Source organism: Amyelois transitella, chromosome 30 (assembly GCF_032362555.1).
Source record: "Amyelois transitella isolate CPQ chromosome 30, ilAmyTran1.1, whole genome shotgun sequence".
Lineage (NCBI taxonomy): Eukaryota > Metazoa > Arthropoda > Insecta > Lepidoptera > Pyralidae > Amyelois > Amyelois transitella.
This window is the reverse complement of record NC_083533.1, coordinates 2,699,953-2,718,711: the sequence shown is the minus strand read 5'-3', so window position 1 is coordinate 2,718,711 and position 18,759 is coordinate 2,699,953. Positions and strand designations below refer to the sequence as shown.

The 18,759-nt window shown below is 36.0% G+C and overlaps 1 protein-coding gene across 2 annotated transcripts; it reads left to right on the top strand.

The window, feature by feature from the left end:
• Positions 1-771: 771 nt before the first annotated feature.
• On the top strand, positions 772-18,683 carry LOC106139453 (sphingolipid delta(4)-desaturase DES1). 2 transcript variants are annotated; one of them, XM_060952903.1, is made up of 9 exons: positions 772-1,030; positions 8,460-8,636; positions 11,516-11,655; positions 12,579-12,693; positions 13,416-13,514; positions 14,119-14,184; positions 14,809-14,954; positions 15,987-16,128; positions 16,636-18,683. In XM_060952903.1, the coding sequence occupies exons 1-8, from the start codon at positions 949-951 to the stop codon at positions 16,125-16,127; spliced, it is 966 nt and encodes a 321-aa protein (XP_060808886.1). In that variant the 5' UTR covers positions 772-948; the 3' UTR covers position 16,128; positions 16,636-18,683. The 2 variants fall into 2 exon arrangements, with proteins under 2 accessions (XP_060808886.1, XP_060808887.1); XM_060952904.1 differs by lacking the exon at positions 772-1,030 and adding an exon at positions 8,101-8,122.
• Positions 18,684-18,759: the final 76 nt, after the last annotated feature.

Sequence of the window (18,759 nt, the reverse complement as noted above, 5' to 3'; positions counted from 1 at the left end):
AGAATGTATTATTATCAAATAAAAGGGCTTTAGAAGTAGATTATATTACACTATGAACAAAATTGTCGTATATTCACAATGCAAAGGTCTTACAGCATAGTAGTAATTCACATCTAAACGAAACGAATGAATTACTTCTTTCTTGCAATTACTCGCTAAGTGTCGATTAAAAGGATTAGCCGGTATGTGATCAGAATTCATCAAAAACATTATTTTCAGTAGTCGATTACTATATTTATACAAAATTTTGTAGACATCGGTTCAGTGGTGTAACTGTGAAGAGGTAACAAACAAAGAAATTTAATTGGCATAAGTTATTTAGTTCAAAATTATAGCTTGGTGACGTCACGGAGAGATAAATTATAGCTGCGTGTGTGTTCACTCGATATTTGTGCGGAAAGATATTAATATAGGTTGCGACAAAATATGATTACATATATAAATTATAGCTTCCCTCTTATATCTTGGGTTCTTGGCGAAACTAGACCATGACAAACCTTGGACAAAGAATCTGAGTGGCAAGCCATGACCCCACACCTCAATGCACAGGCACGTCTCATGCTAAGAAGGCTGTTGGATTGGCATATTGGATTGTCTTAATGGAATGGCTCGAAAAATGGCCTCATGTAACCGACCCATTATATCTCATTCATAAGGGCACGACTATGGCTCATTATTTACATTGCTACAACCGCGGCTATGTCTATCTTGTCTATGTCATTGTCAATGTCAAAAAACTTCCAGACCAGAGAAATGAATTTAGATTTTAGTTTTGATTTTAGTAGATAACTGTCATTCAGTAAAAGTGGGCGACTTGATTGAGTAGTGATAATTTAATTTTAAGCGCCGAATCTTGATTTCTCGTTATTTTCGCTTATGTTTATAACATTTCTTTGATACTGTTGTGTTGATTATGTTCGTCTAAATCGGACATCACATCTGTGAAATATGGGTGCAAAAGTGTCTAGAACCGACTTCGAATGGGTATACACCGAAGAACCGCACGCTTCACGCCGTAAAATTATTTTAGGTAAGTATATTACGTCACGTATATTTAAACAGATTAGGTAAAACATGCAGTGCTTTTATCAATATTTATTTTATCATTGGTATTTGAACAATGTTTTTGTATCTGTTCTTGTTTTCGTATTTTATTGAGCTTGATTGATACGCTTTCACTGTCGCAGGTCCAAAGTTTGATACCGTCTCAATAAGCCATACAGCTGAATGTGGCCTTTCAGTTCGATACTGTTGACTATGTCTACCCCGTAATGAATAAAGACGTGATTGTGTGTTTATGTATAAATTATGTATAAAATACTTTATATCCAGTACAAACTAATAAAACCTGGAGTACAACTATGACATTAACCCTAAATGTACCTAATAGTGTAGGCTCTTACTAAAATACATACATTACATATAATCACGTCTATATCCCTTGCAGGGTGGACAGAGCCAACAGTCTTGAAATAACTGAATGGCTGCATTCAGCTGTATGGCTTTATGATAAACAGTGACAGATTGCTAGCCTTACCTACCTAACATTGCCTACAAGGGGAATCCCAAGTTAATAATCCTATTACTCAGTCGCCTTTTACCACAGCCATGGGTAAGATATGGAGTTGCTCTATTCCATAGAGCCAGAAACCACACAGCACAAACTATATCTTATATACATATAGTTTCTGCTGTGTATATAGTTTGAATAGTGGTTCCCGGCACCAATACAAAAAATAATAGGACCATCTCTTTCCCATGGATGTCATAAAAGGCGACTAAGGGATAGGCTTACTTGGGATTCTTTTTTATGCAATGGCCTAGCAACCTGTCACTATTTGAATCTCAACTCTATCATTAAGCCAAATAGCTGAACGTGGCCGTTCAGTCTTTTCAAGACTATTGGACTATAGACGTGACCATATGTAATATGTATATAGTTAATGTATATAGTTAGCCCCACCTAGACTCGCGAATTAAACACCATCTACAAAAGAACACGAGCTTTTCACTAATCCCATGGAAACTTTTGTTTTTACCGGGATTAACAGTATATCCTATGCCCTTCTCCAGACTCTAAGTAAAATCTATGACAAATTTCAAGAATATTGGTTCAATAGATAACGGGTGAAGAGGTAACAAACAAACACACTTTCACTTGTATGGATTTATTTATCACTTCTCTAAAGAAATGTTTTACACTCTTTTAACTATGTATATGTAAGATTGTAACAAATTTTATTGTAGCAATAAATTTTTTAGTACCTATTTATACCACAAATAATACATTTTCTTATCAAATATAATCAATTATCGACATGTTTAATTGCTTTGTGCTGTGTGGTTTGGAACTTTAGATTAAGACCACTATCTTTCCCATGGATGCTGTAAAACGCGACTAAGGGATAGGCTTCTCAACTTGGGATTTATCTTGTAGGCGATGGGCTAGCAACCTGTCACAATAAATTTTCATCATAAAGCCATATAGCTGACATAGCCACATGGCCTTTCAGTTTTTTCAAGACTGTTGGTTCTGTCTAAATGGATGCATATAAGAGAGGATTTCCCGAAATTCCCGCGGGAACGGGAATTATGCTGAGTTTTCGTTTTATGCGGGCGGAACCGCGAGCGTCCTCTGGTTATAACTATTAAAAATTAAATCCGTCCAGTAGTTCCAGAGATTTGTTGTATGAACTGCTTTTTTTTTATATTCTTTTTTTACTATACATATAAATATTTTCTTTTAGTATTTGCTCATTACACTATGCCTCCCTAGACTCCTAGTTTAATGAATAAAAAATGTGCATGCAGGTCAACTTCGGTTAAGGTTCTGTGCTGTGACCTTCGTAAGGAAAAGCAGGTCACGAGCTGTCAACTCTAAATATCTTTTTTTTGTTTCTAAACCTTACCAGATGTCATCATTAGTTTTGGAGGTCAAATTTAAGAGTACCTTATAAAGAGGCACTTTTAGTAAACATTTACTAGGATGCTAATAAGTTAGTATAACGTACATACATACATTGCGTTGTAGACAGAGCCAATAGTCTTGAATAGACTAGAAGACCACATTCAGCTATTCGGCTAAAGATGGAGTAAGTAAGCTAGTATAAGTAAGGCATTTGATGTTATGATGACGGTGTATTATACATATTAGTACCTATGGGTAACTGCTTCTACACAGCATCAATTCAAAAAATGGGTTATTGAAATTATATTAAAAACACACACCATATAACTCTTCCGTTAGGTGACTAAGTGACAAGATCTCGAAATTTGAAATCGGACATGTAGTTTCTTCGGTCTATGGGTGCATTAAGGGTTTCGCGAAGTTCTATGTTAAAAAAAAGAAATTTGTGATACTTCTTTTATAATCTTTCACATCTTTACTGATGGAGTAGTAAAACTACTACAAACATTTACCTAGACATCTTATCACTATAAACAATTTAATCTGTGGAAAGGCGGTTGGTGCACGGAATTTTAAAGCCATTCGTGATTAACTGACAAACTTACCTACCATGTTTTTAGCTTTTATTACTGTTAATAATACCGTGTATGCTTTTGTTATACTTTTTTTCTTCACAAATAGGTACTGATCTATAACATGATAAAAAAGACTGAAAGGCCACATTCTGTTGTAGGTGTGGCATTATAATGGAGGTGAGATTCAAATAAGTTGCTAGTCTATCGTCTACAAGAAGAATCCGATGTTTGTTTGCCTCTTCCTTGATTAACTTTTACACGGGAAAAGAAGTAGCTGATGATTAAAAGTGATGTTTGAAATGTCCCAATACTAATATAAAAAATTTTGACTTGAATTGAACTGTATTGGGATTTAACTTGGGGTTCTTTTAGCCGATGTGCTAGCAACCTGTCACTATTTGAATCACAATTCTATCGTTAAGCCAAACAGCGACATGTGGCCTATCAGTGTTATGAAGACTGTTGGCTCTGTCTACCCCGCAAGGGATATAAACGTGACTATATATGTATATATGTTGAACTTAGTTTTTTTTTGCTACCACATCATTTCTATTTTTTTTTCAAATCAATTAGTAAAATTCCAAGTCGCCATAGCGCTGAATCATAAGATTATTATGATGTATGTAATGTAATTTTTCCCTAGTTTTTAGCAAAATGGCAGACTTGTCCCAAAAGGATCTCTTCCAGTCAACATTGAAAGAACAAATATTACATAACAATTGGCGAATATTGCGTACAGTCGTCGGGTCAGTGTTTATGAGCCGATATTTTGACACAAACCAAATTAGTAAAACGGTATTTCAAAGTCGTTCGTGTCTGTCCCTAACTAGTCAAGCCCATTAATTAGTAACAATTAGGAGCGAGCCGCCAACGTTGTGAGCGGCGCTCAACGTTTGTCATACTACAGTTTGTATGGCGAAACTATTTAGTCTTAAAATCTATTTCAATTCTTAATGGCTGGAAGTGATTGCTCAGCGATAAGTCCGCCTTTGCTCAACATATTCATAATGTATGTTTCTACTACATATGTATCTTTTTTTCTCTGTCGTATTTTGAATGAATATTAAACATTTATACATTATAACAAATATATATGTCATAAATTGTCATTGAAATTTGCCATCAACAAGTCAGTCATCAACCTTATAATATAATTTTGTCAATTGGCATTATTTATGTGTGTGTCTAAACACATATATGTACAGAACACTAGTTGTATAGAAAATATGCTGCAATAATTAAAATATTTTTTTTTGTTTTTACTTTTTTTTTCAATTATATATAAGTATATGTATTTAAATACTTTATGGTTCTTTAAAAAGAGGAGTTCGCAACAAGCTGTTGCCAGCATCTTGTCCGCCGTAAACCTCCATAAATTATTACTTATTATGTTATTCCCATGATTTAGTAATATATTATTGTGAGGTTTAATGAAAATTAATCTTATATAAGCAATCATACTTATATATGTATACTTAATATATGTCTTTTTTTGACTTTTGGCTCTCCACTCCCCATATCCGGTCACCATTTTTTATTGTTTTAAGCCGGACGAAGTCGCGGCCAACAGTCAGTTAAAAAAATATGACCTAACGACTCGCACTTGGCCGTAATTTAAATGGAAACCATCATTGAAACATGTGAATGATTCAACACTTGATTTACATGTCACGTGTGTCTCAGACTATGAGCGACGGCCAAACTGTTATTATCTATACTTATATTATAAAGCTGAAGAGTTGAGAAATGAGAAAATAACTTTTCTGATTAGCCTTGGTCTTGGATGTTTGTCTATATAAATATTTATTATTATAAAATATAGTCGAGTTAGTATCTCGTTACACAAGTCTCGAACTTAATTCGAGGCTAACTCGATCTGTGTAATTTGTACCGTATATATTTATTTAAAAAAAAAATTCACGCGGGCGAAGCTTTGAATGAGTACATTTATATGCCGTGTAGTTTATAAAATGGAATTTATGAACAGGACTGCACCATCTTATACCTTTGCAGCGGGAGTATTATGAATGTTTTCGTTGAAATTTGAAATTTAAGATGCTTCATGTACCTGCATGGGGTGTTAATAAGTCACTCGAGAATTTTGTGCGATCACCCTGTATAAGGGTTGCCGCATACGAGCGATTTATTCTTGAAGTATAATCGAGATTCGACAAGTTGTTGGTATCTTTACATTATCACATTTGTTCTCGTTAAGAAAACATATACATACATATAATCACGTCTATATCCCATGCGGGGTAGGCAGAGCCAACAATCTTGAAAAGACTGATAGGCCACGTTCAGCTGTTTGTCATAATGATAGAATTGAAGATTCAAATAGTGAGGTTGCTAGCCCATCGTCTAAAGGAAGAATCCCAAGTTAATAAGCCTATGCCTTAGTCGCCTTTTACGACATCCATGGGTAACAGATGGAGTGGATAAAGAATAAATAAATAATAGCATACTACCAGTCAATCTACAGAAAAATTAGAAAACTGATAATATATCAGGTGTCAATTTGAGACAGAGATACAAAACATCACACACTTTTTTTTATAAAAAAAAAAAAAAAAAAATTATATCTGTCGAATCTCTATATGTGATCGTTTCTCAAAAGCTCGTATATGACCGCCCTTAAAAAGTAATTAACGCATCTAACAGTTCAGTGACTAGTGGTTTACTACGAAAATCGTAACGCTAATAGAGTTAACAAACTAATCACGTTTGTGAATCATTTCGGTGGATATGAAATCAGAGAATTGCCCACCTGGCGCCGGTATGACTTTGATGTGACTCTGACCCGACCGCAGATTCACAGAACCACCTTTGTGTAACATAAATTTTCACAAATTGTCAGAATGGCGGGTGTACCTCACGGATTTTAATATCTGTTTTGGATTAAAAACGTACTTGATGTGTACCTCAGTGTACCTGTCCTAAAAATCTGTCTACCTCCTTCTATGTAAAGATTTTAAATAAAATAGGTACACCCGCCATCCTGACGTCAGGACCGCGGGTGTACTTCTAGTTAGCATATGTAGGTAAGTAAACTGTATATGTAGATTTGGTACCTCTTGTGTACCTGCAGAAACAAATATTAAATAAATAAAAAATATTATGGGTGCTGAGAAAATATTTTTTTTTTTTCTATATATTAATTTGAACAAGGTATTCTCTCGTCCACATTCTATTCTAAGTTCGGATATTTGTGAAGTTGACGTTGTTGAGGAAAATGCTGCTGTGCAGTTTGTTACCGCCGCTTCTTCTGCACTGACGCCTTGGAAGCGGCAGTAGGTACACTTAGTTTTAAGTAGTTTATTTGACGTCAACCAATGTTGTGAAACCAAAAGTTTTGACAATTATTAAGCGATATGAAGTATCCTATAATAATGAATAAAAATTTTGAATTGGAAAAAATAATACATGTTTTTTGTAGGTATAAAAGGTACCCTGTGTCCTTCTCCAGACTCTTAATTATACGTAAACGTGAATATCACGTTTCATGAAAATTTATTGAGCAGATAACCTGTGAAAAATCATAAACATACATACATATAATCACGTCTATTTCCCTTGCGGGATAGACAGAGCCAACAGTCTTGTAAAGACTGATAGGCCACGTTCAGCTATCTGGCTTTAAGATAGAATTGAGATTCAAATAGTGACAAGTTGCTTGCCCATCGCCTAATAGAAGAATCCCAAGTTTATTTATAAGCCTACCCCTGAGTCGCCTTTTAAGACATCCATGGGAGAGAGATGGAGTAGTCCTATTCTTTTCTCTATTGGTGCCGGGAACCACACAGCACAAAAAAAAATCATAAATAAATAAACAAAAAAAGTTTCGCGTTTGTAATACTCTTATTTGTTTGTTATACTTGTATTAGTTGGAATTCGCGTAAGTGACGAACTGTGTTATAACAACCGACCATTGTTAGCATAGAATGTTTGTGTTATTCATATATACCTATATAACTAGAATACATACATTCAGTCTTTTCAACTCTGTTGGCTCTGTCTACCCCGCAACGGATATAGACGTGACCATATGTATGTATGTATGTATGTACTAGAATACGTCTACACACGCCTCTGCATACATATAGTCTTTATCCCTTGCGGGGTAGACAGAGCCAACTATCTCAATATGACTGAAAGGCCGCGTTCAGTTGTATGGCCTTACGATGGAATTGAGATTCAAATAGTGATAGGTAGCTAGCCTGTCCGCTTAAAAGAAAAAAGGTTTTTTCACATTTTCCATTATTTCTTCGCTCGTAATAGTTGCAGCGTAATGTTATAAAGCCTTCCTCGATAAATTGTCTATTCAGCACAAAATGAATGTTTTAACTCGAACCAGTAGTTCCTGAGATTAGCGCGTTCAAACAAACAAACTCTTCAGCTTTATAATATTAGTATAGATATGTACTAAGTTGTATTCTGTTATGTGTGATAAATAATAAATAAATAAAATATAGATATAAGATAAAGGTATTTTTAGACTAACACCTGTGACTTTAAGGTATGTATACGTTTGCGTGGTCACGTATTCATGCATACTGTTATCGTGTAACTGAAATTAGTATCTATAATTAGCTTTTAACACCGTTCACTAGCAAGTAAATTGGCAATAATTATATTTCGTGTAAGCAATGGCTGTTTAGTGCCCCATTTTGCATTGAAAATGAAAAAGGAAGATAAATACATACATATAGTCACGTCTATATCCCTTGCGGGGTAGACAGAGCTAACAGTCTTGAAAAGACTGAATGGCCACGTTCAGCTATTTGGCTTAATGATAGAATTGAGATTCAAACAGTGACAGGTTGCTAGTCCATCGCCTAAAAGAATCCCAGGTTTATAAGCCTATCCCTTAGTCGCCTTTTACGAACGAGATGGAGTCCTATTCTTTTTTTTATTGGTTCCGACAACCTTCATTCTTGTACATACAAAAAAATGATGTAAAAAATCGTTCGTTACAGAAAAATACCCGGAAATCAAACAGCTCTTCGGCTACGACCCGCTGTTCAAATGGGTGGTGACTGCCATGGTGTTCACCCAGTTCGCCATGCTGCCCGTCGTCCAGCATCTCAGCTGGCCGGCGATGCTGCTCCTCGCGTACTGCTTCGGCGGCGTCATCAACCACTCTCTGATGCTGGGTATGGGATTATCAAATCATCAACCATTGTCTCAAATCTTGGGGACTATCAAATGGTTAAACTTTGTCTCATGCTGGGCAAGTCGCTTTCTGATCCAAAAAAAGTTCTTTTCTCGTCACGCCCTGGCCGGGATTCGAACCCGGGACTCCCGGTGTCACAGACTTGTGTATACTGCTGCGCCACAGAGACTGTGCGTACAGGAGTCTTCGTTTGTCATGGTTTATTTTTGACCCTGGAAATCTGTGAGCGATTAGTAAAATAGTTTAGTTGGTCATCTATAACCTGGTGCTTGTCCCGTTTGCGTCATTCATTTATTTATTTATTTAAATACACATAACAAATTGTAGTAAAACTATACATAGTAATAAAATTATAAGTTTACGATCGACACACTACAATTCAAACAGTGTACATACGAAGACCATATAAGAAAAATTCAAACAGTTAAGAGATACATATGATAACGATATAGATAAATATTAACTAAGAAATTTTGGTTTACAAAAACATAGACAAGATAAACGTTAACTAAAAATTTTTCAATAAGCTTTTTACCAGTTAAAAAATTTTCAGGGGAAGAGTCCAAGGTCCGCCAATAATCATGATCCAAGTGTGATTAACTCAAAAATTGACTCCAGTTTCTCTTCTGCAAACCTGATAACAGTGAAAGTTAGTCCGTGCTTTGATTATTGCACGACAAAAGTGCTTAGTCCCGAGTCTTACAACATATATACATACATATAACCACGTCTATATCCCTTGCGGGGTATACAGAAACGAGGCCTATCTGTAAATGTGGCTCAGGGATAAGCAATTACTTATGTCGCTTTAAACGCATATATAATAATCACATCTATATCCCTTGCGGGGTAGACAGAGTCAACAGTCTTGAAAAGACTGATAGGCCACAATCAGCTGTTTGGCTTAACGATTGAAATGAGATTCAAGTAGTTGCAAGTCCATCGCCTAAAAGGAGAAGCCCAAGTTTACAAGCCTATCCCTTAGTCGCCTTTACTAAAACCATTAGAACGAAACGGAGTGGTCCTATTGTTTTCCTCATTCCGGAAACCACACGGCAACAACTAACATAATCTGCGGAATAAAATTTATCATATAAAATGAAACTTTTCCTTAACATATGTATGTAGTAAGAGTACCTAGTACATAGTAACAGTATTTAGCCGGCCTCTGTGGAGCAGCGGTAGTACGCTTCTTTGTGATCGGAGGTCCCGGGTTCGAATCCCGGCCAGGACATGATGAGAAACGAACTTTTTCTGATTGGCCCGGGTCTTGGATGTATGTATTATAAAATGTAGTATCGTTGAGTTAGTATCTCGTAACACAAGTCTCGAACTTAATTCGAGGCTAACTCAATCTGTGTAATTTGACCCGTATATATTTATCTATTTATTTAACTAGTTGTTATGTCAAAGACATACCTACAAATTCAAGTAGATATACTGTATACACTATTATAATGTGTCATATATGTATGTTTAAGTGATGACTGTATGTGTAACCTTGGTCTTCACTTTCAAGGTATACGATCAATAACTCCTAAATAATAAGCGACTAGATTTTTCCGAGCTGTGAGAGATACTAATATTATGTATAAGTATTTATTCAAATGTGAAATTACATAAGTAATGCTACAAAGAATAATCTATGACTGATATCCATCTCTTATCCTACTTTCCACTAATATTATAAATGCGAAAAAACCTTGTGGTTTACGTCACTTGAGACTAGGACATCTTTCCTTTGCATGTAGTTCCTCTTTTACATAGGCGATGGACTAGCAACCTGTCACTAAACGAATCTCAGTTCCATCATAAAGCGATGCAGGTGAACGTAGTGTTGTAGTCTCTTCAACACTGTTGGCTCTATCTACCCCGAAAATTATATAGACGTGATTATATATATATTATGTAGTAGTACCAGTAGTTTTTGCGTAAAAGAGTTACCAACCCACATCCTGACAAACTTTATAATAATACTTGTTACACTCGATCATTTTTACATACATACATAAAATCACGCCTCTTTCCCGGAGGGGTAGGCAGAGACTGCCTCTTTCCACTTGCCACGATCTCTGCATACTTCCTTCGCTTCATCCACATTCATAACTCTCTTCATGCAAGCTCGGCGATTTCGGGTGCTCTTGACTTTCATTTATACAATTTTGCGTTTAAGAACCTGCACATATTTTGAAAACATTCCATAAAATATTATCAATACTTTAACGATTCACGATACGATAATTCACAACAATACATATATTATGTTTAATAATCGATAACGATAACTTATCGGAATACGGAGTAATGTGTAGAGTTGTTAAAACCACCTTATGTTTGAGATTATTATTTGTAGGTACAAACTCTTTACTCTTTATACGAACATGTTTTTTTTTTCTTATTTCTCAACCAGTTACTGAACCTAATTTGAAATTTTATCTATGTACATACTACATATAATCACGTCTATATCCCTTGCGGGGTAGACAGAGCCAACAGTCTTGTAAAAACTGATAGGCCACGTTCAGCTTAAAGACAGAATTGAGATTCAAATAGTGACAGTGCTAGCCCATCGCCTTAAAAAGAATACTAAGTTTGTAAGCCTATCCCTTAGTCGCCTTTTACGACATCCATGGGAAAGAGATGGAGTGGTCCTATTCTTTTTTGTATTGGTGCCGGGAACCACACTAGCTTCCACTATAGCCTTCCTCGATAAATGTTCTATTCAACGAAAAAAGAATTTTTCAATTCGAACCAGTAGTTCCTGAGATTAGCGCATTCAAACAAACAAACAAACTTTTATAATATTAGTATAATTATGTAATAAGTAGACGATGAATATAACAATTTACTCTATTGCAGCAATCCACGAGATAGCTCATAACCTGGCGTTCGGCCACAACCGGCCGTTCCACAACAGGCTGTTCGGATTCTTCGCGAACCTCCCAATAGGGTTGCCAGTGTCGATCAGCTTCAAAAAGTACCATTTGGAACATCATCGGGTAAATATCTACTATTATAGTATTATAGCAACCTTCATTATGACTGCATACAGCGTCTTACAAATATTTTTTACATGCCGCAAAGGCAGACATGTGATACTTGTAAAATGTAACAGCAAATTGTACTTACCATGTTTATGCAAATAAAGAAATATTATTATTTTTTACTATACTCAACATATTATAAGCTATAACATATTATAAGGAGAGCGTGGAGGGAAAGGTCGGAGTGGGAAGACCTAGACGAACGTATCTTGATCAAATTAAGGACGTCCTGGTAAAGGGTCTGGTCAAAAGTAACCGAAATCACCGAGCTTGCATGAGAGTTATAAATGTGGATGAAGCGAAGGAAGTATGCAGAGATCGTGGCAAGTGGAAAGAGGTAGTCCCTGCCTACCCCTCCGGGAAAGAGGCGTGATTTTATGTATGTATGTATGTATAAGCTGAACATTTGGCCGTGGCCTTCAAGTCTTCTCGTGAATGTTGGCTCTGTCTACTCCGTACGAGATATAGACGTAATATTATCTTTAATACCTATAATGAAGTTGTTTGTGTACTATTTAAAGTTTTAATCCGTTTCACTCACACATACTAATTTATTGAGTTCTTTTTAAACAAATACATACGTACGTCTATATTCCCTGCGAGGAAAACAGAGCCAACATTCTTGAAAAGACTGTTATGCCACGTTAAGCTGTTTAGCTTAATGATAGAATTGAGTTTCAAATAGAGACAGGCAGCTAGAAGAAGAATCCCAAGTTTACAAGCCTATCCCTTAGTCGCCTTTAAAACAATTAATCGTATTAATTTTCGCTTGCAGTACCAAGGCGACGAGGTGATAGACACTGACCTCCCCACATCCCGAGTTCACAAGCCTATCCCTTAATCGCCTTTTAAACAATCAATCGTATTTACGCTTGCAGTACCAAGGCGACGAGGTGATAGACACTGACCTCCCCACCCTAATAGAAGCGAAGCTGTTCAACACCACAGGCGGAAAGCTGCTGTGGTTGTTTTTGCAACCGTTGTTTTATACAGGTCAGTGTTTTAGGTTACATGCGACCCGCCTGGCTTCGCACAAATAAACATACATACATACATAAAATCACGCCTGTTTCCTGGAGGTGTGGGCAGAGACTACCTCTTTCAACTAGTCACGATCTCTGCATACTTCCTTCGCTTCATTCATATTCGCACAAATATCTATACTTAATATTATAAAGCTGAAGGGTTTGTTTGTTTGAAGGCGCTAATCTCAGGAAGTACTGGTTCGAAATGAAAAACTCTTTTTGCGTAATAGACCATTTATCGAGGAAGGCTTTAGGCTATATACTCGTAACATCACGCTGCAACTATTAGGAGCCAAGAAATAATGGAAAATGTGAAAAAAAAAACGGGGAAAACTATTCATCCTTGAGGGCTTCAATGATGCCCAAAATAACTATACCACGCGGACGAAGTCGCGGGCACAGCTAGTATGTAATAACAGTCTGTAAAATACTGACAGGCCACGTTCAGCTGTTTGGCTTAATGATAGAATTGAAATTCAAATAGTGACAGCTGGCTAGCCAATTGCCCAAAAAAGGAATTCCAAGTTTATAAGCATATCCCTAAGTCGTTTTTCACGACATACAGGAAAGAGATGGAGCTGTCCTATTCTTTTTTTATACTAGTGCCGTGAACCACACAGTGCTACTAAAAGATCATGATAAAAAGTTTGTTTGTTAAACATATAAATGTATTTTGATAATGTGGAACAGTGCGCCCTCTGGTGGTAAGACCGAAGCCCCCTACACCGCTGGAGCTGGTGAATGCTGTCATACAGCTGTTCTTCGACGCCCTAGTCGTTAAAATTTTCGGTAAGTTTCTCATCTATACTTGATATTATAAAGCTGAAGAGTTTGTTTGTTTGTTTGAACGCGCTAATCTCAGGAACTAGTGGTTCGAATTGAATTTTATTTTTGTGTTGAATAGACCATTTATCGAGGAAGGCTTTAGGCTATATAACATCACGCTGTAACTTTTAGGAGTGAAGAATAATGGAAAATGTGAAAAAAAAACGGGGAAAATTATTCACCCTTGATGCCCAAAATAACAATTTCACACGGACAAAGTCGCGGGCACAGCTATAAACTACATAATATTTAGTTAACTCCAATCATGTTCCAACTTGTTTAATTAAATTTTGTGTGGAAATATAGTCGTGATACGATTTAAAATTTTTGAGTAGAGATAAACCTGTCAAATGTTAAATTTTCTGAAAATAAATATTTTTATATGAAAGAAAATAACTATGAACTAATGAAAAAATATGAAGAGAGTTATGAATGTGGATGAAGCGAAGGAAGTGTGCAGAGATCGTGGCAAGTGGAAATAGGTAGTCTCTGCCTACCCCTCCGGGAAAGAGGCGTGATTTTATGTATGTATGTATGTAAAAAAATAACGTGTTTAATTATATTTCAGGTTGGAAGGTGCTCGCTTATCTAGTACTTGGTTCATTGATGGCGATGGGAGTGCATCCTGTAGCAGGTATTAGTTTTTATTTGTACGCAAATACATATAGTTACGTCTATTTCCCTTGCGGGGTAGACAGAGCCAACCGTCTTGAAAAAAACTGAAAGGTTACGTTTAGCAGCTAAGGCTTTATAATGGAATGGAGATTCAAATAGAGACAGGTTGTTGGCCCATCGCCTACAAGAAGAATCTCAAGTTAGGCTTATAGCTTATCCCTTAGTCGCCTTTTACGACATCCATGGGAATGAAACGATGTGGTCCTATTCTTTTTTTTATTTGTGCCGGGAACCAAAAAATCTCAATTCTGTCTTTATGTCAAATACGTAGACAGAGCCTACAGTCTTGTAAAGACTGATAGGCCACGTTCAGCTATTTGGCTAGGATTGAGATTCAAATCGTGACAGGTTGCTAGCCCATCGCCTAAAAAAGAATCCCAAGTTTGTAAGCCTATTCCTTAGTCGCCTTTTACGACATCCATGGGAAAGAGATGGAGTGGTCCTAATCTTTTTTTGTATTGGTGCCGGGAACCACACGGCACTCCATGGGAAAGAGATGGAGTATAAGCGTGACTATAAGTAATGTAATGTTATAGTGTTACCATATCGCATAGGATTTTAACTTTATGCATTTCCGTTTCAGGCCACTTCATATCGGAGCACTATATGTTTCGCAAAGGATTCGAGACATATTCCTACTACGGCCCCCTGAATTGGATCACATTCAATGTGGGCTATCATAATGAACATCACGATTTCCCCGCTGTACCCGGGAGAAGGTTGCCTGAGGTGATTTACAAATATTTTTAATTTGACGATATATAGTGCCGTGTGGTTCCCGGCACCAATAAAAAAAAAAGGATAGGACCACTCCATCTCGTTCCCATGGATGTTGTAAAAGGCGACTAAGGGATAGGTTTATACACATGGGATTCTTCTTTTAGGCGATGGGCTAGCAACCCGTCACTATTTGAATCTCAATTCTATCATAGAGCCAAACAGCTGAACGCGGCCTATCAGTCTTTTCAAGACTGTTGGCTCTGTCTACCCCGTAAGGGATAAAGACGTGATCATATGTATGTATGTATGTATGACGATATACCTATACATACATACATAAAATCACGCCTCTTTCCCGGAGGAACAGGCAGAGACTACCACTTTCCACTTGCCACGATTTCTGCATAGGTACTTTCTTCGCTTCATCCATATTCATAACTCTCTTCATGCAAGCTCGGCGGTTTCGGGTAGTTTTGACCTGACCCTTTACCAGGACGTCCTTAATTTGATCAAGATACGTTCGTCTAGGTCTTCCCACTCTGACGTTTCCCTCCACACGATATACCTATTCGTATTGAAATCATTACTTTTAATGTAGACAATGTGCATTCGTCCATGATTTAGATTTAAATGTATGTAACATATCGGTATTTATAATAATTTGATTTGATTTTTTTTTATTTGTTGAACACTATTTCATTTCAGAACCGTGAACAAATATATGTTATGTTAAAGGGACCATTCTATCTTCTCGTCAGATTAAAATCAGGGGAAAAAAGATTAGAATAAATTTTGTCTAAATGTGCATACACATATATAATCACGTCTTTATACCTGACGAGGTAGACAGAGCAAAAAGTCGCGTTCAATTATATAGTTCAGTATATAATTGAAATATGTTATATGACTGAGTGATGAGATTCAAAAAGACTCATGTTGCTAGCCCTTAAAATAAGAAGAATCCCAAGTTTATCAGCCTATCCCTTAGTCGCCTTTTACGACATCAATGTCTGAATGTAACCATTACTTCTCATCTTTCAGGTGAAGAGAATAGCGTCGGAGTTCTACGACGACCTGCCACAGCATCACAGCTGGTCTTCAGTGTTGTACGACTTCGTGATGGATCCCGATATCGGCCCTTACGCCAGGATCAAGAGGAAGCACCACGGGCTCGATAGCTAGGGTAGGTGACCATTTGTATCACATCTCTATCTGTTACGGGGTAGACAACAAATAGGCACAAGATTCGAAGGCGACTTGGCTACATTATTATATGTGTTCATGTCATGGATTCCGGTATCGGCCTTTACGACAGGGTCGTGAGGAAGTGGGCTTGGCAGCCAGGGTAGGTGATCATTTGTATCTCTCCTGGCGTCAGTTCCGGCTACATCCTCACCTTTGCGCACCTCTTGACCATGAATCCTGGATTGGGTGGTCAGGTTTAAACACGAAGCGACTCCCATCTGATATCTGCAACCTTTGCAGGGGAACCTCCCCAGCAAAGGTTGTGGATATTTTTATAAGGGTTAAAAATGAAATAAATTAGATTTAAAAGATAAAAATAAAGCGAAAGAATCATTTTTGACATTCAAAATACACTTACATCTAAATTTACCTTGGGTTTGCCAAGATTACGGCAAGAAAAATAAACCGCCATTTTTTTTACAGTAACTAAATAATATTTTTTCAGGATGTGGCGCCATCTAGACTTCGAAGACGAATCACTAAAGAGAATTTAGTTGTTTTTTTTTCAATGATGAAATTATAAATATTTTTCTATCCCAATTGAGTCTAAAATTTAATTAATTTCAATTTCTTTAAATTGTTTTGAAAGTTCGTACTTCTTTGCAAAATATGTACATTTTGTGTCTACTTCATATTAATATAATGTACGAAAATATTTTAATAAAGCCCTGATGTTTTAGTAAATGCTGAAATTTGTATTATATTTATTTGCGTATTAGTCAATTTTTGAAATTGTCTATTGAAAATTTTGTTTTACAATAAAATTTTATCTTACCTTTAATTTTGAATGGAAGGGCAGGTAGGTATATTTTATTATAGCTTTTAACCAAATGGTATAAGGTCCAAGAATTTCTTGGTTCGGGCAGTGAATTCTCGCATTTATTATATACATATATTATATTAAGGGTCAGGTCAAAAGTACCCGAAACCGCCGAGCTTGTATGAAGAGAGTTATGAATGTGGACGAAGCGAAAGAAGTATGCAGAGATCGTGGAAAGTGGAAAGAGGTAGTCTCTGCCTACCCCTCCGGGAAAGAGGCGTGATTTTATGTATGTAGTATGTATGTATATATTATATTGCTATGAGTTTATAACTTTTAGTAAAATTAATAGATTTAAAAACCTTGTTATGCCTTTAATCTATAGGTATCGAGTTATGTGAGCTCTTCATATATAATCACTCTTTGGTTAAAATTCATTTTTAATAAAACAATAATAAATATTTTTCGTTCATTTTTCACATCGATCAATTGTGGTCACAATTATTTTTAATACAAAAAGTATAACTTCTGTTGTTACCTCTTTATTGTGCAACATAAAATATTATGGTCTCTTATTTGAACATAAAAGTAGTTTAACAAAAACATTACATTTTTATGTTCTCGTGTACAAATATACTTTCGAATATGGCTATTTTTTTTCATGCCAATGAAATAAAATGTTCTTCGTATTTTTTGTTAGATCAATGTGGTGTGATAATAATGATACTTTGTTATTATTCTTGTTGAAGAGATATCATTGATTATTCTCAATTTATTTTTGTACTCTACGCATTGTAGGCTAGAATTGTAGAAAATAATGTTGTATTATTATGTCTAGTAGTTACAGGGCCAGGCTATTTTATTTTTCCATTGTGTTGTGGTTCTCTAAAAAATGGCTGTTCTGCCTAAAAAATTGACTTTCGCTCGGGGCCTCGCTCCCGTGAGTAATTCCAAAGAAAAGCGACTCATATTTGACTTCGGGTAATTAATACTGTTCAATCCACAGTCCAAAAATCTGGCGTCTGTGCAACAAATCTATCTGCATGGAGATTATGGGAGTGAAAAATAATAGTCTTATTTCATAATCCTGATGTTGGGATTCGTGCCACTAGACCACGGGATGAGATATACTATTAAAATATACATTTAAGTTTAATTCAAGTATTTTTTCACTCCCTTACCATGGTACCTAGAAAGTATTTACCTCGGCTAATCGCTTTAAATATTACCGCATTGAAATATAAGCTTTATAATGTACGGTAAAAATTTTGGATAGGGTTCTAACGTAGTTCGCTGACGCTTTTCACAAATGGCTCTACCTTTTTTTTTGATTGGTGTTAAAGCGCTGTGAAAGTAAAAAACTAAGAAAATTCATACATACAATCACTTCTCCATCCTATTACCGAGTAGACTGAGCTAACAGTCTACATGATGATGGAAGATAAAATGAAAATTATTATTTTTAAATTAAAATTTTGCATATATGATAAGTTATCGTTTTTAGAAGATATGTTATAGAAATTCCTTGGAATTAATATTCTCAGACTAAGGAGTGCGTAATACCTAATAAAGTTTATATATCAATGTATGTATATATATCTATTAGTATTTGAGCTTGGGATCGTTAATACCTCAAAGAATTTGTCAAGGTGACTACATGATATTATATAAAGATGTATGTTTGTAAAATGTACCTATACCTGTGAATATGTTTGATAAAATCTATTTCAATATTTTTGTGTTTTACTTATGTTCATCACTAAAACCCAATGATGAAAACTACGTTCAATCTGGTGATTCGTCCTGTAT